Genomic DNA, 24,103 nt, shown 5'->3' on the forward strand with positions numbered 1-24,103 from the left:
TTTTAAAAAAATATTTAAAATTCAGAAGAAAAAATTGTTCCAAAAAAATCCGAAATTTTCAAAGATATTTTGACGCCCCAACATAAATAAAAAAACCGAAATTGCAAACCTGGTTGTGTTTGGGTGTGATCACCCTTTGATTGACCCGCACCCGCATCCCTTTCCCGCAAGGCCGCAACACCGTCCGTCGCCGCCTCCGCCTCGCTCCGATCCCCATTCCGCGGTCGCCGCCCGAGTCAAAAAGAGGGGGAAGCTTCTCCCACCATAGTCCTCCTCCTCCTCCTCCTCCTCCTACTCCCATCAACGACTAGTCGCGGCGACCAAGAGCCAAACCCTACGCCTCCTCCCCTCCCCCTCCACCTCGTCCTCCCCGCGAGCGGCGGCGGCCATGGATTCCTCCTCCGGCGGCGCGGGCGGCGGCGGCGGCGCGCAGATCAAGGGGATGGGGACGCACGGGGGCCGCTACGTGCTGTACAACGTGTACGGGAACTTCTTCGAGGTCTCCTCCAAGTACGCCCCTCCCATCCGCCCCATCGGCCGGGGCGCCTACGGCATTGTCTGGTGCGTTTGCCTCGCCCTCCCCTCCCCTCCCGAGTTATGCGTGTGGGTTTACTAATTAATAGCGAATCCGAGTTGCTATTTTTGTTCGAAAATTCGCGAGGGCGTTTATGTGTTCGTGACACATCGCGTAGATTTGGCGCCGGATGTTGTGTTTTAGGCATAAGGATGTGTGGGGGAAATGGGTCACGGCGGCCCAAAAATGTTATGGTTTGACTGCTTGAGTAGATGTGATTATATTGTAGTAGTAATTTTGTTTTTCCTATTTGTAGCGCGGCTGTTAACTCGGAGAACGGCGAGGAAGTTGCCATCAAGAAGATTGGCAATGCATTCGACAACCATATCGATGCCAAGCGGACACTGAGAGAAATCAAGCTGCTTCGCCACATGGACCACGAGAATGTAAGAGCTGTTTGTTTAAATTGGTTTTCGACATTCCTAGTGATTATTGATCGAACTTGGCCTTACCACTATTAGGTAATTTATTGGGTGTGATTTACATTTAGTTTACATTGGTAACTCACCTTTCCTAAGGACATTTTTCGAGTGCAAACACCATATTCCATAATTTGTTAGAAAAGCGGCAGCAACACTTTAGACCTTTCTGTAGTTACTTACTTACTTGTAAAGAGTGCATTACTAATTGCTATTATTGGTTATGATAGATTAATTGTACTCCACTGAAAGATCATCCTATCCCTTATATTCCACTCATTGCTTCACTCATACTCTGCTATCAAGTTGTGTGACTAGTTGGACTAGTCGACAAGTCATCCAAGGGGCATGACTTGACTTGTTGGCAGCAGAAGATGCTATGGAGTAAGGGCAGCATCAATGAGCCACTATTGAGCAAATTGGGCCTCGCTTGGGAGGCCTGGTGCATCGGGCCCATTGTTAATGAGTGAAACAGAGAGGAGAGGCAAACAGATTAATAGTAGAGGCAATCGGTATATATATGTTGTAATGGTCTAATAGACCAGTCAACCAGAACAATAGTCCTAACTAGCCACAACTAGTCGGGCAAGTCAGCAGAGGGATGACTCAACTCGACTTTACGATTTAACAACCTTGCACTCATGTGGGCCGTAGGGGATGTCAACACTCTTATACTTACAAAGAACTGCTATGCTACAAGTGGAATACTTCATCTTTAGTTGTTTCATTACTAAGTCATAGTAGTGCCAGATCCAAGCCAGGATGTTGTACATAAGGAGTAACCTTGGGCTCAGCTGACACCATATGTTTATTAGGTTCCTATCTCTATAGGTAGTTTTGTTTGCTTTATTTAAACATACAAACTGGAATGTGGTTTTCACTTTCTGTTATTTCCTTTTTTTTTTTTGTTGGGCGATCAAGAGCGTGTGATACATTTTTGACTCACACATTTATATCATATAGTCTGATGGTGATTTTAACACTGGATCACAGATTATTGCCATAAAGGACATAATTCGCCCCCCAAGAAGAGACAACTTTAATGATGTTTACATTGTTTCTGAGTTGATGGATACTGATCTCCATCAGATCATACGCTCAAATCAACCATTGACTGATGACCACTGCCAGGTTTGTTGCTTCCAGCTTGTGCTTTGCTGAAACATTTTGCTTGCAGAAAATCTAGACAGAGATTTCCATGCACCTTGTTCCTTTGGTCGCTATATGTTTTCTTCATCCTATCCATATTTCAGCTTAACATTCTCTTGTTTATCTGGTTTAATAATCACAAGTGACATGTTTTGCATTGCAGTACTTCCTGTACCAGTTGCTACGAGGGCTAAAATATGTGCACTCGGCAAATGTCTTGCACCGTGATCTGAAGCCAAGCAATTTGTTCCTTAATGCAAATTGTGATCTCAAGATTGCTGATTTTGGGCTTGCAAGAACCACTACGGAGACTGACCTCATGACAGAGTATGTGGTCACTCGTTGGTATCGAGCACCAGAGCTGCTGTTGAACTGCTCGCAGTATACTGCTGCTATTGATGTCTGGTCAGTTGGATGCATACTTGGTGAAATTGTGACTCGTCAACCCCTGTTTCCTGGAAGGGATTACATTCAGCAACTAAAATTGATCACTGAGGTAAGGCTTGTCCGGTTCATTGCTTGCATACTTTTAATGTCTGCATAAACGTAATTTTTTATTTGTACTTGAATAAGAGATACATTACTTGAACTCTGAATATGTAAATGTGTTTTTTTTTGGGTCCATTTTTTTTCTGTTTTCTTTGCTTTTCTAAAATGTATCCCTGTAACCCAAGTGGTATCAATATTAATCAGACCCTTTTCTCTTCAAAAGCTGATAGGGTCGCCAGATGACTCAAGCCTAGGGTTTCTTCGGAGTGATAATGCAAGAAGATACATGAAACAGCTACCACAGTACCCAAGGCAGGACTTCCGCTTGCGCTTCCGCAACATGTCTGCTGGTGCAGTCGATCTGTTAGAGAAAATGCTGGTGTTTGACCCAAGCAGACGGATAACTGGTACATTGACTTTACACCAACTACTCCACTTTTGTTGCCTTTACTGTAAATTGAACATTATTTTTCCATGCAGTTGATGAGGCTCTTCATCACCCATACTTGGCTTCTCTTCATGACATCAATGAAGAACCCACCTGCCCAGCACCTTTCAGCTTTGATTTTGAGCAACCATCCTTTACTGAAGAACATATAAAAGAACTCATCTGGAGGGAATCCTTGGCATTTAATCCGGATCCTCCCTACTAAGAGCTCAGGTTCGTTCTAGAGAACCAATGATCTAAAATATTGTAGATGGCTAATTCTAGCATCCTGCAGAGATTTTTTGAAGACTTCATATGGATAGTTTTCCAGATTGACTAATTTAGACCCTGGGAGAATGAATGTTCTTTTAAAGCCAAACAAATGCCTATTCCACTGCGATTTTATACTCGTAATATACCATTGCATAAAATTCTGTTCATAACTCAAGTTTATGAGACAAAACTATTCTATACCTTTTTGCCACAAATTTCATGTTTTCTGATAATTCTCAACAGTCAATATGCTCACTTCACCATTTTGAATGTTACCTCCCTGTTAAGATCTGCTTTGAAGAATTCAAATGCTAATTTGCCATACCTGCACATTTCGAAAATGAAATTCCTCATTTAATCTCTAACCTTTTGCATTTCTTTTGCCTTGAGTGCAGAGCAATTTATCAATGCTGGCATCTGAAGATCGGTAGCTCTAGAAAAGCCAAATCCCCTTGCTTTGTGCATCTATTAATTTTATGCCCACTTGTTGGGCGAATGAGCATGGATTATTGTTATAGTGACAATTTTTCTTAAGGCCTGTCTAAAGAAACAACATTTGTATTCCTTATCAGATAGCCTGAACTTGGGCCTGTATTATACCGGTTGATTGCATAACTGTTCTTATGTATCTAAGCCTGTAATTGTCTTCACAATGGCTTGAACTGCCCGTGTATATCTGAGTTGACATCTTCTCTCTGATATTATCCCATCCATGTTATTTCCATTTCGGATTAATATCTTAAGTTAACACTGATTCTGCTCATTGGTACAGTGCTACTAGGCTGTCCCAATGTAGTAGGCATGGACAAGGATCCGGTGCAGTAGGGACACGTCAAAACTTTACACCTTTGAATCTAAACACCCCCAGTAGGGACACGCTAAAATTTACACCTCTGGATCTAAACACCCCCATAGTAGATACTCTTTATAAGAAAGAAATTTGAAAATATACTTTATTTTTTCATATTGTGCGTTTATATAGCTGGTTGTGATTAATTTGCAAAAATATACCCAATCCGCGGAACGGTTGCGCGGGAGCGAGGACGAACCGCAGACTGGGGATGAAGGAGTGGAACCTGAGCCGGTCGTGCGGAACCAGGAAGCGTGACCGAGCCGGTCCCGCAGGCCGAGGATGCGGTACCGCGCCGGTCCCGCAGGACGGGTGAGCGCAACGCTCCCGCATGCTGGATGTGCGGGACCGGCGCTCCCACATGCCGCCCACATCTAGGTTCCCGAATTGGATCCAATCTCCTATGCACGGAAAACGGAGCAGGCCATTAGCACATGATTAATTAAGTATTAGTTATTTTTTCAAAAGTGGATTAATATGATTTTTTTAAATAACTTTCGTATAGAAACTTTTTACAAAAAATTACATCATTTAGCAGTTTAAAAAGCGTGCTCGTGGATGAGTTGGAAAAATTGAGGGAAGAACACAGCTCAAACAACACACGGAAAGGGAAGGACCACGGGACCTGCTCGGTTCCGCGTGTTGGAACCGCAGGACAGCACCGGTCCCGTGCCGCCGTTCTGCGGTACCGCCGTGCCTGCTCGCGATCCCAAGGGCTCCATCACTCCCGCGCATCGGCGCCATGGTACCAACTCGGTCCCGCAGTCCAGTCATGCGGGACCGGCTCGGTCGCGCATCCTGGTTCCGCGCGACCGGCTCGCGTTCCGCTCCCGCATCCCTAGTCTGCGGTTCGTCCTCGCTCTCGCGCATCCGTTTCGCGGATTGGGTATATTTTTGTAAATTAATCACAGCCAGGTATCTAAACGCAAAATATGAAAAAATAAAGTATATTTTCAAATTTTTCTCCTCTATATAATATCCGATGCGACAAGCTAAAACTTTATATCCCTAGATCTAAACACCCCCATAGTAGGGACTACAAGTTTGGCAGTTGGGATCCTTGCTAGCATATGATGCAGCATGGGTTCTATCATCAATCAACAACCACCACATCCAGTACTCTTTTTGTCCCATAAAAAACCAATCTAACATTGGACATGACATATTCTAATACTCCCTCCGTTCCAAAATATAAGTATTTTTGGACTCTCAAGGCCCCCTACCTCGCAGAAAAGAAAAATAATAAATGAAAGAAAGGCACAATCTATCTCCCTTCCCTTTGAAAGCTGTTTGCTGCTTGTTTGTTTCGATGAATCCCCGGTTTAGGGAGCCCTGTTGCTGAGTTTGGTTCCCGCTAAGGGAGGCTAAGACATGCTCTCTAAGATACTAGTTTGACCAACAATATCTATAAAAATAAGATGTTTTAAATAAAAAGAGTTACATATTATGATAGTTTGTTTAATGATAATTTTAGTAACATCAATTTTACATGATTGATCTTTTTTTATTTTTTGCTATTAATAGTTAAAGTTGAAAATATTTGACTTGTCACTATGCTAAAAATGCTTATAAGTAGTCTTAGGATGTGTTAAATCCGGTACTAGGTTTTTATGCGACGGAGGGAGTAGTTTGTTCGCCATTGGTTCTTCATGATAATTGAAATTGATTGAGATTTTAATAAGTGGTCTCTTCCTGCTCTTGTTTGTCTTCGGACAGAGAGGCAAGCTGTTCTAACACGGACTGTCCTTCTATTTACTTAGACTACTATTTATTTATATAGTACTTTCTCGTCCTTAAAAAAAGCAAACTTAATATTAGGATGGGACATATCCTAGTACAACGAGTCTGTACATAGAGTATATCTAGATTCGTTGTATTATGAGGTTGGTTTTTTTTTGGGACGGAGGAAGTAAGTCCAAACAATTGTCTTCTGGTTCTTGTATTCGTAATTGGAAGTGACCGAACAAGATCCCTCAGTTTACCATGAAATTTGCGGAGCCAAGGGTGGGGCAATTAGGGCTTGAGCCCTAGGCTTAGGACCAAATTCCCATTAAAATCCTATGCAAAAAACTGTGCAAACTGAAGATATAAAGAGATTTGCTAAGAACACATCAATTCAGCCCTACTCAGCCCTAGGCGTGATCAATTCTTGGCTCCACCACTGCATGAAAACAACATAACAAAAAATTGTGGACAATTGCATGTTCTTTCTTCTACACTATTTCAGCATCGGTTACATTTTAGGCAGTGGTTGAACGGTGGATCCTAGGATAAGGTGGTGCCAAAGGAAGGGGAGGCAGAGGCGCAGAGCTATACGCTCTTTCCTGAAGTTATTGTCAAGAAAGAAGAGAAAACAGGGCAGAATGGGAAGCGGACAGGCCATATAGTAATTTTTCATTTCAAGACATTGATCTGATATTTGCCGCAAGAAATTCTTTTCTTTATTGGAAACTTATAATAAAAAGAATTCATGTATTTCAAGCAGAACTCCGCGAGTATAATCCAAAGTTTTCCCAACCACAAATTAAGGGTCAACCGTTCAAGTCGTTCACCTTGTCATCTTCTAAATAGTGAAGATGATCTATTGCTATTCCATATCACTGTAGATGGATTCATGACTTATAACTTTGGGGGTAATCTTAGCCACCCAATTGAAGAAATAATAGAAGATATCACATGCTACAGTGCACATAAACAACAAGACATTGTTCATTCTAACTAGTTTAGACAGGTCTAAACTGGTTACACATATATTACGCTACGCTAAAAAAAATAGCTAGATAAGAAAAGGACTTTTTATATCAATGATAAAAGAGGGACTTCCGTATGAATGAATTAAGCCTATTAGCCTACTAACTTGTGGTGCTAGCCCTTAAGACTTTACATCTTTGTTATACTTAGGCCCTATTTACTTTCCAAAACAAAAATCTTCACACAGTCATATCGAATGTTTGGACACATGTATGAAATATTAAATGTAGGGAAAAAAATCAAGTACACAGATTGTGTGTAAATTGCAAGACGAATCTTTTAAACCTAATTGCGCCATGGTTTGACAATATGGTGCTAAGTAAATATTTGCTAATGACGGATTAATTAAGCTTAATAAATTCGTTTCGCAGTTTACTGGCAGAATCTGTAATTTGTTTTGTTATTAGACTACGTTTAATACTTCAAATATGTGTCCGTATATCCGATGTGACAACCAAATCTAAAAATTTTCCCAACTAAACAAGGCCTTTATAGTCGCGATATTGGTAAATATGTTACATCGACATGATATACAGTGGCGAAGCCACCGTAGGGGCCAGGGAGGGCCAACACCCCCCCCCCCCCCTAACCCCTTTGTGACCTCCCCTCCCCTCTCTTCTCCCAAGGATAATTAGCCCTTATAATGTAGCAATTAATTACATTATTAGTTGCGGATGAAACTAACTATATAGGACAACTGCCTAGCTATATATATAAGACTTATGAAATGACTTAGTTAACTGATTTACCATTTTAAAAATGATTGCAAGACTTCAATTAAAATCATGGAACAAACTGTTTAATCATCTATATATTAAAAATATTACTGAATTTTAAATTGGCAAATTATGATCAATGGGTTCTCATTCTCTCTTGTAGCTAATCGCTATAACATGTATGATGTCGAGTTAGCGATCATACATCAACGCTACAATATCACTGTTCACCGAACCTTAAGTGAGTTACCACGTCTCGTAGATGGCACCCCCAATCTTTAAATCCTGGCTTCGCCACTGATGATATATCAAAGTAAATTTCACTTTCGATCACTTTTTGTTAGTGGTGTTTACATTTGCTACTGTTCACCGGTGACTTGGTCTACCTAAACAGAGGATCCAAATCCACAAGATTCATCAGCCTGACGTAGTGACGTCTATTTATCACTGCACTGCACTGCATGAACAGATCCCAGTTCTCAATTACAGCAGCTGTCGAACTACACCCTACGCACTACAGTTTAGTTTCTTCCATGTCTCCGGCGTCCATTGCAGCGCTTCGCCACCTCGCCGCCGTGCTCTCCATCCTCGCTCACTGCCTCCTCCTCTCTTCCGCCGACGTCGATTTCATCTACAACGGCTTCCGCAACGCCGCCAACCTGAGCCTAGACGGCTCGGCCACCGTCCTGCGCGGCGGCGCGCTGCAGCTCACCAACGACAGCAACAATATCATGGGCCACGCGTTCTTCGACTCCCCGGTGCAGATGGTGAGCGACGCCGCCGTCGTCTCCTTCAGCACGGCCTTCGTCTTCGACATCGTCACCAACGGCAGCGTCGGCGGCCATGGCTTGGCTTTCGTTGTCGCCGCCTCCAAGGTGCTCCCCGGCGCAACCGCCGAGCAGTATCTTGGCCTCCTCGGGAAGAGCAACATGGGTGACCCCTCCAACCACGTGTTCGCCGTCGAGTTCGACACTGTGCAGGCGAACGGGCTCCTGAACGAGACGAACGGCAACCACGTTGGCGTCGACCTAAACAGCCTCGTGTCGAACGTGTCGGAGCCGGCCGCCTACTTCACCGACGGCGGCGGCGGCAAGAGGAACTTGACGTTGGAGAGCGCGCAGCCGATTCAGGCATGGGTAGACTACGACGGCAGCGCCAAGATCCTCAACGTCACCATCGCTCCGGTGGCGTCGACGGTGCCGACACGGCCTCGCCGGCCGCTCATATCGCACGCCGTCGACCTCCTGCCGATCTTCAAGCAGGAAATGTACGTCGGCTTCTCTTCGTCGACGGGGAAGCTCGCGAGCTCGCACTACGTCCTCGCATGGAGCTTCCGGACCGGCGGCGGCGCCGCGCGGCCGATCGATCTCTCTCGGTTGCCGAGCGTCCCAAAGAAGCCGGCGCCGCCGCCTTCCGCGTCCGTCGTCGTCAAGATCGTTGCTCTGACCTGCGCTGCCACGGTCACAGTGATCGTGGCGGCGATCGGCGTCGCGCTCTGGCTGCGGCGGCGGGCGGCGCTCGCCGACACGCTCGAGGAGTGGGAGCTTGACCACCCGCACAGGCTCCCGTACAGAGAGCTCTACATGGCGACGAAGGGGTTCAAGAACAGCGAGCTCCTCGGCGCCGGCGGATTCGGCGAGGTGTACAGGGGCGTGCTCCGGCGATCCGGCGACGTGGTGGCCGTGAAGAGGATCTCGAGCAACGGGAGGCAGGGGATGCGCGAGTTCGTCGCCGAGGTGGCCAGCCTCGGGCGCATGCGGCACCGCAACCTGGTCGAGCTCCGCGGGTGGTGCAAGCGCGGGCATGACCTCCTCCTGGTCTACGAGTTCATGCCCAATGGCAGCCTCGACGCGCTCCTGTTCGGCGGCGCACCGGCGACGGCGACGGCGACGGCGCTGACGTGGGAGCAGCGGGTGAGGATACTCAGGGGCGTGGCGTCCGGGCTGGTGTACCTGCACGAGGAGTGGGAGCAGGTGGTGGTGCACCGCGACGTGAAGGCCAGCAACGTGCTGCTCGGCGCCGACGCGAGCGCCGCGCGGCTCGGCGACTTCGGCCTCGCGCGGCTCTACGAGCACGGCGGCGACCCGGCCACGACGCGCGTGGTCGGGACGCTGGGCTACATGGCGCCGGAGCTCACCGTGACGGGCAAGGCCACCACGGCCACCGACGTGTTCGCCTACGGCGCGCTGCTCCTCGAGGCGGCGTGCGGGCGCCGCCCCATCGACCCGGCCACCGGCGTCAACCTGCTGCGCTGGGTCCGGGAGCACGGCGCCAGGGGCGAGCTGGTGCACGCCGTCGACGAGAGGCTCGACGGGCGCTACGACAAGGAGGAGGCGAGGTTGGTGCTCTGGCTCGGCCTCGCGTGCAGCCAGGCGAGGCCGGAGGCGCGGCCGAGCATGAGGCAGGTCTGCCAGTACCTGGACGGCGAGGAGGACGTACCGGAGGAGGCCGTGCTCGTCTTCTCCGACGTCGATTCCATCGACTTCGGGTCGTTGACGTCGCTGACATGGTCGTCGTGCGCGACAATGTCCGTCGGCTCGCTGAACGGTGGCCGGTGAACAGCTCTGCTGAACATCAGCCTCAAGTTGCTCTGGCCAGTTGAAGAGATATGTACTGTATCTGTATGCCTACTACATTGGGATATGAGCATTGCTATATACGTTTGATAAAATTTCATACGATCAGACTACGATACTTCATAGTCACTGGCGTGTATAGATGGCCAAAAGGCCCAAGGCCAAAAGGCCCGGCACGGCACGGCCCGACAGCTGGTGGGCCGTGCCTGGGCCGGGCGGACCCTTTGGCCATCTATACTGGCGTGTGCTGCAAACGTGGGGTCCAACATGTTTCCACCCAATCAAGAAAACATGCATGGTAGGATCGTAGGAGTACTAAAATCGCACAAATTTCATCGTACGCAAAGCAATTTCCTTCCCTGAATACGAAGCTTGTTCTTGTAGCCTTACTGTAGCCGTTACTGTTTAAAACCACCGTAACGTCTGTTTGGACAGTTGATTGCCTTGATCCAATGATGAAAAACGATCCCAACTGCCAAACTTGCAGTCCCTAGTATGACTGCACCGAATCCTTGTCCGGTACATTATGATGGAGAATAGTAGCACTTGAGTAAAAAGTTCTATTGGAAATTTGGAATCTGACACTGAAACTTATGTGGTGTTTGAATCTCCTGAAGGTGAAGATGAAAATTAAGTGTTTCACGCAAAACGAGGTGGTAATAACGTGTGATTAATTAAGTTTTATTATTAACAACTTGACAAATGGATTAATCTGATATTTTAGAACAACTTTCATATAGAAAAGTTTTCGCACGAAACGTACCGTTTGGCATTTTGAAAAGCGTACCACTTTAATCCAAAATTTTATCCACCCATTTCAGTACATTCGATCAGGGCCTCAAATGCATTCAACCTAGGGATGAAAACGGATCGGATACGGACGGATAATGCTCATACCATATTCGTTTTCATATTTTTTACCGGATACGGAAACGAATACGGATAGCTCGAATACGGAAACAAATACGGATTATCTCGAATACGAATAAGAATCGAATATGATCGGACACAAATACGGAAACAAATTTTTCTCGGAACACGAAAACCAACTCAACTTCTAATAGAAACAAATATCAACATATATAATTAGCTCCTTTTATATAAAATATAGTATAATTTATAAATATTTTTTTAAAATTTAAATAATATTAAGAGTGTGGACTAGTGTTAAGAGATAAACTACTATTAAAATCTAAAAAAGTATCTTGAAGGTTATAGAGTTATAAAGAAATGGGGTATGTCTTATGGCTTCTGCGGATATCCGAATAGCACTATTCACCGGATATCCGAATTACTATCCGTATTCGACGGAAACCCCGATACCATATCCGTATCCGTATCCGGGAGAAAATATCCGTATTCGTATCCGTATCCGAATTATCTGAGAAATATCCGATCCGAAAGGTATCCGTATCCGTTTTTCTCCGGAGCGGACGGAAACTATCCGCTCCGTTTTCATCCCTAATTCAACCCTTGGCTTCAACTTTTTCTCGAACTCATCAAGGACTATAATTGAGATCCATAAGAAATGTCTTTCACTCTATCACACAGGTTAGTGCTAAATTAAAATTGACATAAATATATGATAGTTTATTCAATACTAATAAGGTTGTTCGCGCTAACACGCATGCCTTGAAGAGGCACTGAGCGCATGCACGCCAATTTACCTTAGGCTCAGCATGTCCGCTATAGTATCATCTAACGCTGTAAGGATAAAAGATGATGAACACCAAAAGATTGAAAGGGTAAAATATAAAGCGATAAAAAAAGGTAAAACTATACATTGATTTTGTCAATTGGGTACTGTTTCAATCAATCCTGACCCTCTATATATATATAAATATAGGAGGGATGGTCTTATAAAACAAAGAGTATATCCATGTCATATTAGGCGTAGAAATGCATTAGAACTCGAGAAACGCATGCCTCTAATCAAGGGAACACGAAAAGAGCCAAATTGGACTCGGACTTAGAGTTTGCCAGTCATATCGCAATTCATTATCCAATCCGACCGCCCTATTACCTGCAGTCAGACCAACAATCTTTGTGTGATGGCTCTGGTTCTTATTTAGACTTAGCCTAAATTTGATATAATGCTAAATTGTTGTCAACAGATACTATACAAACTTCTCCCTGGCCACTCCCACCGATGATTAATGTTGGTACTTTGTACTATTAGATAGCAATATTCTTGCTTGATCGAATTGTATTTATTTAAGCACTTTGTGTCATCACTCTTGCTTGTCGGTCCATGTGACACCGTCACATAATCAGTCCATCATTTGTACCAGATGATGTTTTGCACGAGTGATCAAATTAAGAATAGTAAAGCAGTGTGTACACATAAAACAAAAGAAACTAACATCCAATCTGGTTCGTTCATATTCCAAGCCGTCTTATAATTAGATCACTGATAGTACACATGGGCGATAAGAGAAAGAGATCAGAAGTATATTGTAACATCGCTAGCACTATGTACCTTCAAAATAACATGCAAATCTTATACTTTCATTGTCCCAAAAGAACCAATTTTAAATTTATAGCTGAGAATTGGTCTATTTTTATTTTGTCCAATCCAGAACTGCATAATATTTTTTTTGGATGGAGAAAGTATAAGGCCTTGTTTGTAAGATTTTTACGAGAGAGACCTTCAACTTCCGTAGTCCGAGAAATGCAGAGAGAAACCGTGCACCGTGTTCTCCGTGGCCGGTTGCTCGAGAGATTACGGGAAGAGAGGAGAGAGACCCAATTGAAACGGCGAAGCTGTCGACCAGGGCCCCACTTGTCAGTGACCCTACCTCCAAAAGTTCCCCCCAATCCCTTCGCCGATAAGTGCATCCGACCCAAGCCCACGAGACTCGTTACCACCACCACCACCTGCAAGCAACCAACCAACCACCACCCGCTCGCTCGCCGACCGCCACCGGCGACCCAATCACCCCTCGCCGCCGCCGCCGGAGAAGGAGGAGAGGGAGGGAGCAGCCGGCAGCGGGGAGGAGGCGCGCTGCGCCGTTGATGAGATGAAGGAGGTGGTGCTCCACGTGTACGACGTGACGAACAGCGACTCGGAGAAGACGAACAACACCATCCTCCAGATCAACCGCATCTTCAAGGACCGGATCGGCCTCGGCGGCATCTTCCACAGCGCCGTCCAGGTTCGCCTCCGCGCGGCCTCCCAGATCCCCCCTAGTGGGGGGCGCATTTGCTTTTGCTTCGCCTTCGCCTTCCTTCCCCCTCCAGATCTCGCTGATTTTGGTTGGTTCTCTCTCGCCCTTTTTTGTTCGGATCCCGGAGGTGCGCAGGTCTATGGCGAGGAGGAGTGGTCGTTCGGGTTCTGCGAGAACGGCAGCGGCGTCTTCAGCTGCCCCATCGGGAAGAACCCCATGTACACCTACCGCGAGTGCATCGTCCTCGGGGAGACCGAGTGCTCCATCGCCACCGTGAACCGGATCCTGCGGGAGCTCAGCCGCGAGTGGCCGGGACACTCCTACGACCTCCTCTCCAGGAACTGCAACCACTTCTGCGACGTGCTCTGCGAGAGGCTCGCCGTCCCCAAGCTCCCAGGTAAGGGGATTGCTCCTGCTCTTCCGATTAGAGAGTAGCAATTGCCCGTGCAATGTGTATGTGTGCCCAAGGGATACCAATTCTCAACTCTGTAATGCAGAGAAACTGCGCGGCGTTGTCTAACATTAACATCGGTAGGTATAGTAACAGCGCATCCTAATTTATTTAGTTCATGCAAAATATGCTGTTGGGAAAATGGAGGAGATTGTCGGGGAGGGATGGGTGTACAACTTGGTGGTACTCGATTAGACAGTAGCCAAGAAGTTTTACTAGAGAGTAGCAGTTGTGCTGAACTCAAATTCAGGGTGTTTTATTTTGTTAGAGGGCTAGTGAGTAGAGCTGCAGCTTAGCAGGAGGGATAGCATTTCTTGGAGGTGCTAATTCTCTTGGCTGTATGTTATAACATTAGGGACTTGATTTCAGAACTAGATGAACTGATAAAGAACAGTAATAAGCTAGGCCCGATGTGCCTTTATGTGAAATAGATGAGATTTGCTCACAAGTCACAACTTACTTAATTAATTGTTTGTCTTATCCATGCTAAGTATGGTTGTATTCCTGCTCAGATTTAAAATGACAGATAATAGATATTTTTTTTGTTTAACTGATCTTGTGTTAAAAACTGTGCAGGCTGGGTTAATCGTTTTGCCAATGCTGGTGATACCGCTGTGGTAGTTGCTGAGAACACAGCAGTTAAGGTATGCTTATTTTAACTTTTCTTACTTATGCATCAGCAAGTTTTTATCTTGTACGTTCATGGTTGTGTAACACGCACTCTTGCCTGTTGGTATGTTTAAGTTTTTGTGTGTGTTGAACCAAATATTTCATTACAATGCTTAGTTTTCATTGAGTGGTGAATTCATTGTAATGCTCATTTTAGAACAACATTTATAATGGCATTAAGCTTCAACAAAGCCTATAGATTCGACCTAGTTCATGTCCATAGCGGCTATCAGTGTGTCATGCGCATCCCAATAAATCCTTTTATAATTTTTTAATAAACTTCATGTTCATAGGGAAGTTTTTTCTTTGTTGATTTTGTAATTGTGACTATAGTACATACAGTATGTAGTTGAGTTATTTTATTATGTGATGCACTTGACTTTTCTATTCAACTACTTAATTTAAAGTCTGCACCCCATCTCTAGATTCCTGGCTTTACCACAAAATTAGATTTGACCATGTATGTCACTCAGAAACTTTGCTTAGTCTATCCTTCAGGACCTTCACCAGCAAATCCAGTGCTGATCTGATTGTTCATAGATTTTCATTTACATGGCAGCTTGGCTTGGTGAGCACAGCATGATCTACTTCGTTAGCTCTGTTGTTTTGACTCATTCACATGATATACTTCTGTGTTAGCATCTTCTCTGTGAATACATTAGGTGTTAATATATGATACCACTACGCCATGAATCCTTGAAAATTGCCATGTTATGGACTTAATCCATGCATTCAAACAATGTATGTGTAGCCATCATAGTCACTAGCTCATCAGTTGACTGACCATTTCCCTTTCTCACATCGATCAATGAGATAATGCATTGAAAGTGAAACACCTACTTAAGAGAATCTGCATGACTATAAATGGCAACAAACTTTTCAGCCACCTTTCTTGAAGTTGTTGACAGTATCCCTTTAGATGTTATGGTCATGTCATATTGTCATGCCCATCTAAGATACTCCAGTTATCTTCTATAAATGCTCTTTTTTCCTTTTATAGTTACAAGATGTCCATTACTAGATAAATACCTCAAAATGGTCTACTTGTCACTACTGTTGCATCTATATTCTTTTTCTTCACGACTTTCCTCATGTTGGTTACTTTCCATATTCATGTTTTAGATCTTGAGGCTTTCTACAATCCTTGGGGGGTATAGGTATCTGTAGTATTAATTGGTAGGATAGTATGACTGAAATGAGGGATATACCTTGTGACTAATATTATGAGGCATATGTCTCAAGAACCCTATAAAAACCCTTAGATCTTATGCTATTTTCATCAAGATATAGACAGTTGTACACTCAATGCCATTTACGTTTGGACAACAACAGTTGCATGCATTTTTTTTGTTTTTGCTAATGTGATTATAGACCATTCCTACAATATGAAGTAGGATAAATGAGCGATTCTGAGCTTGATAACCGTGTTGCTTATATGTAGTGATATCACATTCATTATTTCTCCTAACATGTTTTTTTATTGTGAAATTCTGTTTTGCAGTTCAGACAGGCTAAAACAGAAATAGTCAATGCCAGTAGAGTAGCATACAGATTTATGGCAGGCCTGGCATCGAAAAATCAAAACCCACAACCAGAGTCCCCAAGTAACCAAAGCAGAAATGGCCCAACTTTCCAGGGGACTTGGTTCAAGAACATCATTTCGAATGGCGCAAAGCCTTCCTCAAGCGAATCAACTTCATCGCATGACACTGGTACTGGTGGTGATGAATCCTCTTTGCAGAATCAAAAACCATCGGAGCAGTCAACACGGTTGTAGCCGCTGCCACCAGTTATCACCTGTTGAATTGAATCTGTAGTGTAACAGTAGCCAGCATTTGTTAAAAATACATGGCATGTTTATTCACGCATGAATCTCTTGTATCTCTGCGTTGTCTTGCAACGGGAAACATGAAATGTTAAAACACGTCATCCAAAGCTTGACAGTTTTGTGGTTCTTTTCTGTCACTCATGTGGCGGTTTTGGTTGATAGCCTGATAGTTTTTGTGGTTCTTTACATTGATGAGTTTTTAGACCCGCTAATATTGGTGATTTACAGCAAGCTGAATTCTTGGGAGATAGGATGCAAAGGACAACGAGTTGTTGAATTGTTTCGTTGCTTGTATAAATACTGAGTTGAGGTACTTCTTCCTTTTGTTGGTGAAATTACCTCTACAAATATGTACGGAAACTACAACTAGGAATTACATCAATTATGGGATTTTCTAAAGGGATAATTATGTTCATGCCCCAACTTTTAACCTTAATTGTGAATTTATCCTTATTTTTTAGGGTTTGCAAGTTTATCCCTGTTCACGCTGTTTGCCTCTACTACAGGGGCCTTAGGGTTTGCAAGTTTATCCTTGTTCGTTTGCCTTTGCAAGTTTGTCCCTGTTCACGCCGTTTGCCTCTACTACAGTTTATCCCTGTTCACGCCGTTTGCCCCTACTACAGGGGCGGAGGCAGAAGAGTAGGGATCTACCGCTTAGCCCTACTACAAAGGCGGAGGCGGAGTGGGATCGGAGGCAGAAGAGGTAGACTAAGAAAGTAAAAAAAGGGGCGGAGGCAGAAGAGAGGCAGAAGAGTGGAAAAGATAGGGCGGAGGCAAAAGAGTGGGATCGGAGGCAGAAAAGATAGGGCGGAGGCAGAAGAGTGGGATCGGAGGCAGAAGAGGTAGACTAAAAAAGTAAAAAAAGGGGCGGAGGCAGAAGAGAGGCAGAAGAGTGGAAAAGATAGGGCGGAGGCAGAAGAGTGGGATCGGAGGCAGAAGAGTGGGGATCTACCGCTTAGTCGTGGGGATCGAAGGCAGAAGAGTGGGGATCTACTGCTTAGGTAGACTAAGGATGGGGATTGGAGGCAGAAGAGTGGGGATGGGCGGAGGCAGAAGAGTGGAAAAGGGGCGGAGGCAGAAGAGTGGGGGCTAAGGATGACTACCTAAGGATCTACCGCTGCTTAGGTAGACTAAGAAAGTAAAAAAAAAAAGGCGGAGGCAGAAGAGTGTGGGCTAAGTATCTACCGCTTAGGTAGACTAAGAAAGTAAAAAAGTGTAGGGGGGCATTTGCCCCACTCGTTGCAAAAATTGAATTGAAATTGAATTGAGTGGGGGCAAGGCCATGCTTGTTACACTCTAGATCCGTCCCTGCCCTACTATAGATGATAGTTTAATTGGTGTAATAATATTGAGGCTGTGTTTAGTTCCACGCCAAAATTGGAAGTTTGAAGAAAAAGTGTAAGGGGGGCATTTGCCCCCACTCGCTGCAAAATTGAGTTGGGGGCAATGCCCCTGCTTGTTACACTCTAGGTCCGTCCATGCCCTACTATAGATGATAGTTTAATTGGTCCAATAATATTGAGGCTGTGTTTAGTTCCATGCCAAAATCGGAAGTTTGAAGAAATTGGAACAATGTGACGAAAAAGTTGGAACTTTGTGTGTGTAGAAAAGTTCGATGTGACGGAAAAATTATAAGTTTGAAGAAAAAAAGTTGGAATCTAAACAGGGCTTGAGTTAGAAATGAAAAAAGAAAAATAATTAATAAAATGTTGGATTACTATCCTAAGTTCCTAACCAATATAATGTTGTACCTGTTTGTTCTCCTCTCCTCATCGTTCATCCCCAAACCGAGGAGCTAGAGCGACAGCGGCGGTGGCTCCGGCTCATCGACGCGAGTAGCCGGCGGTGTAGTAGCTTGAGAGTAGCTGTGCCACCCCTATGCTAATCTGATGCCCAGAGAATAAAGATAGCTAGAGGAGCTATGTTTGGTTATATTTTGATTATGGCAATGTAGAGCTACTTTTATGTCATATCAATCGTCCTACTAATAAATCTAGAACATTTTGTAGCAGAATCATGCGTCTTATGAATATTTATTTTTTTTACCTGCCTTATGAATATTTTGCTAGTAGGAGAACTCGGGATAGCATGTGTTCGGCTCAATCTGGTCCAGGATTTGGACACAGGAATGTTAAAAGACGCTACATATCTAGGTTGACAAGTTCCCGTAACTTTCCGATCTGTTTGGTTATGCTGGTTCCATTTCTCTCATATTTCCAGCTGCGATAGGCTGTACAGTACTGCCACTGCGTATGTCTGCAGGCTAGCAACTAGCAATCATGCTGTTTCTTGCAACCAGTGGAAGGCACGTGCATTTGTTAGACGGTCATATATTTGAAAATCAGAAGGGATATAAACATAGGCCCCGTTTGTTTCCACTGCAAAGAGTGGATATAGTCGTGGCACGCTTTTCAAACTGCTAAACAGTATGTTTCGTGCAAAAACTTTTCCATTTCGGTGCATATAGTAGTAGTATATGTTACTTGAGAAAATTCAGTCCAAGAGTTCAAGGCCGGTTTCATAGAATTTTGTTGCAAGAGCTCAATAATGGGTCGGCATTTAGAGTTGCATTCCAAGTCCATAGCCTTTGTTGCCCAGCAACATCTAGAAATTTACCTCCATTGTTCAGATATCTGATGGTACAACAGTCCTCTCTAACACATAACAGCAATGCTATCCACCGAACAAAAAAAGAACAGAGAAGGGAAAGGCTCATTTACAAGAATGAAATGCAATTCAATTTACACGTGGGCCTGCACAGAGGGGAAAAAATACAACAGGGGTAAGAAGCTCCTGGTTCACTAGGTGAAGCATTTCTCAGAAGGTGATGGCCGTCGCAAAGAATAGAAGAGGCGCCAAAATTCCAATTCCAGTTCTGGAGATACCTACTGCCATAACAAGCGTCTTTTCAGTTTGTTGGCATAAGGATAGAGTTATAGTGATGTAAAAAGAGAGTAATGATTCTAATAGAAACATGAAAGAATAAAATGAGATATATATTGTATTGCCAACAAAAAGGTAAATTAAGTACCTGAGCTTCCAGATGTTGGCGCGACAGGCAATGCAGGCAATGACATTTCTGAAACCAAAGGAGGGGTATCATGTCAATTTGTGTTGTACGAAGCTCACTGTTTTTTCTAGTGCTAAACCTGAAATGTCACCTTACCTGGAGCACAAAGTGACAAGGATTGAACAGATGATGATGATGGCCATGGCGCTGCAATGTTGTCACTCAAATCACATGTAAAACTAATGCCCGTAGCATTGTCAAATACAATGTCTGTAGGTAAGCTGCGAAGTAGACAGCCTACAAAAAGGAAGGTTGGCATTAGCACAGGACTTCAGACCGATGGAAACCAAATAAAGTTAATAGAATGAACTAACCTTGCTGACCAAATGCTGTTCCAGTGGGAGAATAATGCCAAGAATAGTAAACAAAGTTAGATCATTCCAATGTGAAGTACAATTGATTACAAGTTATCATGTCTTCTGTCCATACCTTGCAGGCTGAAATCTTTTAAATCAATATCACAAAGCTCATAAATATCATTTGATACACCAGCTTTCTGTAGCATTGATCCGAACATGGTTGCACAGTTAATTGCTTGCAAATTTGTTACAAATATTTGCTTCTGGCGAGTTGCAATGTAAGAGTGCAATGCCCCACAGCATGAGGGCGTTGAAGAAGATGCCTTGCCACATGCCTTAACAACGGAAGAAGGATCATCAAACTCCAACGGACAAACTGCATGATTCAATGAGTCAGATAGATCACATTGTGCACATAGCACAAAGTACCGAAAACTTGGCCACAGTACACAACATATCTACAGATTATCCCATTAACAGATGAAACCAAACCAAACAGTGTATGACATCACATACCTTTGTTCACCTTGCAGCCAGATAATACTCTAAAAGCAGTGTTTGATTCTTCTGATGAAAGCTTCATAGATAACCAGGAGTGAACTACCCCTTTGCAGTCACTAACGATGTTGATCCCAGCATCACTTCCAGATATGCTAGAACTTCCAAACATGTTTGCTCCTCCAGAGGATATATGAACTGCTGCTTCCACTATTGCAGGCTGGCAAACAGGTCTACAACACTCTTTCAGTGGGTCAATATCGCTGCATGCGTCTAGAAGCTTGCTTACATTAACTATTTTCTCAAATGTGCTAATATCCTTCACAGGGCAAGAAGCATCCGTAAGATTTGATGGCCTTAGAGTACATAACTCAGGGATGTTAGTGTTTGCTCCTTTGCTTGCCAGAATGCTCATAACATCAGAGAAACAAGCATTTGCTGAAGCCTGGTTCAGAACTAGTGTATTGTTTCCAGCACCATATGTAGCTTGGAAAATATTCATCAAGCTATTAACTTGGGGGCAGCATATCACATCAGCAACTAGTGGTGCTAAAGGAATGGAACAATCAGATGCTGTTTTATCCATCATATAAGAAAGCGCTGAGAAATTTACATGGCATTTTCCAGTCAAGACCGGATCATATGATGTGTAGTTTGGATACATCGGTGACAGTGGCTCAACTGGGTTAGCATTGTGTGGAAGAACAGATGGTGAAATCTCTATTGGATCAAAGAGACCAATTGGCGGATCAGATAGAAGGAATTTATCTTTTGGTTCAAGTGGTGTTTTCTGCGAAAGAACATGCTGGCTGCCACAAAGCCAAACCGCAAACAAGACAAACCAATGATACACTGTACCTGCAATGCAACAATCATTTTAGAATAGCACATTGAAGGGAAATTACAGATATTGTATAGTGTGATTCAACTAAATATGGACTTTTGCCTAGTAAGCATATGGCCTGCACATAATATGCATACCCATAAAAAATCCACAGTAAATTTTAAACTGATTTCTCCATGAAAGGAAAGGAGTTTGCTACCTAGCAAATCTAGTATATCATGGAACTGTAATCATTATTATATTCATCAAGTTATCAGGAATATTCAGTATGCACTACAACAGGTTCTTAATCAGCAAATAATATAAGTAGCTTATTATTACAAGAGAATGGTTGTGCTGGGAATTATCAGAAAAGCTGAAATTTTCAAAATAGGTGCAAGACAGTATATATTGTAGACATAGTGTCCATATCGCTTCATCTGTAAAACTATGTTAACATGCCAATTTTGTGAAGAAAATAATGTGACATGCTTGTCCCATCTATGCTCTACCATGTCATCCCCAATGTTAATGCTACTGCTGAGTGCTGACACATTTGCAACCTAGTTCACACACCCATATGAATGGTTCAGCGTTAAGAACTAAAAGTTCCAAGCAGACTTCTATATTCATATCTCAGTATCTTCCCCTTAAGCTTGGATAAAATTTACTGGCTATAATAATATGCAGATTGACATACTCACCCTGAGGACAAGAACCAGAGCTGGAACTCTCCATTCTTTTAGCCCCAATAAGAAAGCACATGCATGAGGCAGTTTGTACAGGGTCCTCAGTCCCAGTAAAAGTCCAGTAGCTCTACTCGTAGGATCATTGGGGACGGTAGCACTGCATGAAACAAATAGGCGTAAAAAGCCTGTGTATACACGTAAAATGAATGGTAATGCACCAAGAAAAATAGAACCATTAGAAAGAAAAGTGCAAGAGTAACACTTCATGCACAAAGTCAAGTACATAATCATGCATATCCCAGAGACTCGTACTCCCAATCAACTCGCCAGCAACGATTCCTTAACGGCGTACATTTTCCACGTGAATGAGATAATGAGTTTGCAAGCTACTCTATAAATCGAAACACAGAAATATATACTATTTTCGTTAAGCATTCAGGTATGGTTCACATTAACTGAGCTAAAAATGGGCCGTTAGCCTTAGCAACTGGTCAGATGTTGGAATCCCAGGCAAGTATACGTTTCTCCTCACTCACATAGCACTAAGATAGTAAGTGGGAGCTCAGGATCCTGGCTGCTGCACGAAGTGAGCAGCATGTGTTACATCCAAGACCAAGAGCATTGTGAAACCACCTACAGCGTCAGCTAAACTCTCTGCCTTTTTCACCATGCTACCACCTCCAGTTTCCCAACATTTAATCGATAGTAAGCATTTCAAGCAACGAAATGTACTACTTCCCCTACTTCCACTCCCTTGTTCCAGCAAAATGCCCCCCCCCCCCCCCCCCCCCAAAAAAAAAAAAGAAAGAATGCGACTAGATTCGCTTTGCTGGTGAACCCAGCACCAAAAACAACTCGCTGTAACCACTCAAGCAGCCCGCCTCACCTCGGCTCCCGCCGTCACCGCTGGATCTGGAGCGCGCCGATCCCGGCGGGTGGGGGCCGCGCGCGTCCGCCTCCTCCCCGCGAGCGAGAGAGCGCGCGCGCCGCCACGGCGCGTGCACCTGCAGGGGCAGTGTCTCCCCCCTCCCTTGCCCTGCGGCTGCCGTGGGGGGCGGCGAGCGGCGAGGGGAGCGCGCCGGCGGGGAGGGGATTAGGGTTGGGGAGGGGAGGGGAGGCGTGGGGTGAGCTGGTGAGGTGGGGAGGCAGGCGAGCGAGCGAGCGAGCGACTGTGTGCGCCACTGTCTGTCTCCCGTGTCTGCGTGCGCCTGGCTGTACTCGCTGCTGTGCTGGTGTGGAGGAGAGAACCCGGAGAGGCCGACATGCGTATGGGCCGCATATCAGGACTCAGAATGGACTTCCTTCTGGTTTAGCACCCAGAGGCCCATTCCCAAGCATCCGATTAATTGGGCTGAAACACTCGAAAGGCCTAAACCCCTTGAGCTATTTGATTTTCTTTTTAGAAAGGTAAAAACGAAATTTCTAGAAAACATTTTTTTTCGTTTACACGGTACACGCCACCACACACGTAACACCCCGCTCACACTCCGCATATGCGCCCTCTAACATACGCTCCAAGAGACGAAAATCAGCGGCACATCTCTGATCTCACTAAAAATCTATTAAAAGCCTGCCTGCATATGCGTAATATTCGTAAGATTATCCTTGTGAATTTCACCACCACACTACTAATATTTTCCCTGCTAGAAAACATCCTGACAGTTTTTTCCACCAAAATCTTCCAAATCTCTGACCTTTGTACTAACTGCCATGCATTTTGTAGTTATACTATATTTTATTTGAATTTTTTTATTAAGAAAACTATTTGTATAACTATACTAAAAAAAGGATCGGTGCCTTGCGTTGGCCGTGGACCTCGGTACACATGACACGGCCTATTACAGCGACTACACGTAACACGTGTGTCGGTATGTTGGCCACGCAGCGCCGCCGGTGACGCGGACCGTTCAAGAAGACACCGGGCTTGTTTGGTTTAGTACGCGGTAAGTTTTGCCACTACCAATATTTTGGTAGAGTAGAATTATAAGTGAGTGTCTTTAGATTGATACCAATTAAGAGCCAAATTTTAAATTACGGTAAAGAACATTCTACAATTATGACAAATTGAGTATAGGCATTACCAAATATTTGGCTTTAAACCAAATCATCACATTTACTATTTAAACTACCAAAACATTGGTATGGCAATATCTTAGTATCAAACCAAAACGGCCCACCATCGCCTGCACCTCCATCCGTTCCGGCCGGCAGCGCACCCCGGCACACAACAACAAACAACGACACACACAGCACAGCAGCGAGCGATGGGCGCCACCGTTCCCCGACCAACATTCCCCGCCTCGCCTCTTCACCCCACGCACGACTACCCGAGTACGTACATTACATACGTACTCCACCCCACGCGCACGGGGCAACACAAACACC

General features: G+C 44.5%; 4 protein-coding genes across 5 annotated transcripts; 3 read left to right on the forward strand and 1 right to left on the reverse strand.

The window, feature by feature from the left end:
- Positions 1-238: 238 nt before the first annotated feature.
- Positions 239-3,998, forward strand: LOC127752871 (mitogen-activated protein kinase 6). The gene is made up of 7 exons (XM_052278310.1): positions 239-561; positions 831-960; positions 1,987-2,124; positions 2,306-2,638; positions 2,855-3,038; positions 3,112-3,292; positions 3,727-3,998. Exons 1-6 carry the CDS (start codon positions 389-391, stop codon positions 3,282-3,284), a joined length of 1,131 nt encoding a protein of 376 aa, XP_052134270.1. The 5' UTR covers positions 239-388; the 3' UTR covers positions 3,285-3,292; positions 3,727-3,998.
- A 4,183-nt stretch (positions 3,999-8,181) lies between these two features.
- LOC127753511 (L-type lectin-domain containing receptor kinase SIT2-like) lies at positions 8,182-10,272 on the forward strand. The gene has a single exon (XM_052278998.1). The coding sequence runs from the start codon at positions 8,182-8,184 to the stop codon at positions 10,204-10,206; it is 2,025 nt and encodes a 674-aa protein (XP_052134958.1). The 3' UTR covers positions 10,207-10,272.
- A 2,797-nt stretch (positions 10,273-13,069) lies between these two features.
- Positions 13,070-16,466, forward strand: LOC127753352 (uncharacterized). Its single transcript, XM_052278831.1, has 4 exons — positions 13,070-13,379; positions 13,527-13,788; positions 14,419-14,486; positions 16,013-16,466. Exons 1-4 carry the CDS (start codon positions 13,245-13,247, stop codon positions 16,286-16,288), a joined length of 741 nt encoding a protein of 246 aa, XP_052134791.1. The 5' UTR covers positions 13,070-13,244; the 3' UTR covers positions 16,289-16,466.
- Positions 16,467-18,840: 2,374 nt separating this feature from the next.
- On the reverse strand, positions 18,841-22,900 carry LOC127753389 (uncharacterized GPI-anchored protein At1g61900). 2 transcript variants are annotated; one of them, XM_052278874.1, is made up of 8 exons: positions 22,605-22,900; positions 21,734-21,875; positions 20,225-21,064; positions 19,839-20,084; positions 19,724-19,738; positions 19,506-19,646; positions 19,371-19,418; positions 18,841-19,224 (listed from the first exon to the last, which is right to left on the reverse strand). In XM_052278874.1, the coding sequence occupies exons 2-8, from the start codon at positions 21,792-21,794 to the stop codon at positions 19,157-19,159; spliced, it is 1,419 nt and encodes a 472-aa protein (XP_052134834.1). In that variant the 5' UTR covers positions 21,795-21,875; positions 22,605-22,900; the 3' UTR covers positions 18,841-19,156. The 2 variants fall into 2 exon arrangements, with proteins under 2 accessions (XP_052134834.1, XP_052134833.1); XM_052278873.1 differs by having other exon boundaries at positions 18,841-19,227; positions 22,605-22,897.
- Positions 22,901-24,103: the final 1,203 nt, after the last annotated feature.

The sequence above is a fragment of the Oryza glaberrima genome, chromosome 10, assembly GCF_000147395.1.
Source record: "Oryza glaberrima chromosome 10, OglaRS2, whole genome shotgun sequence".
Lineage (NCBI taxonomy): Eukaryota > Viridiplantae > Streptophyta > Magnoliopsida > Poales > Poaceae > Oryza > Oryza glaberrima.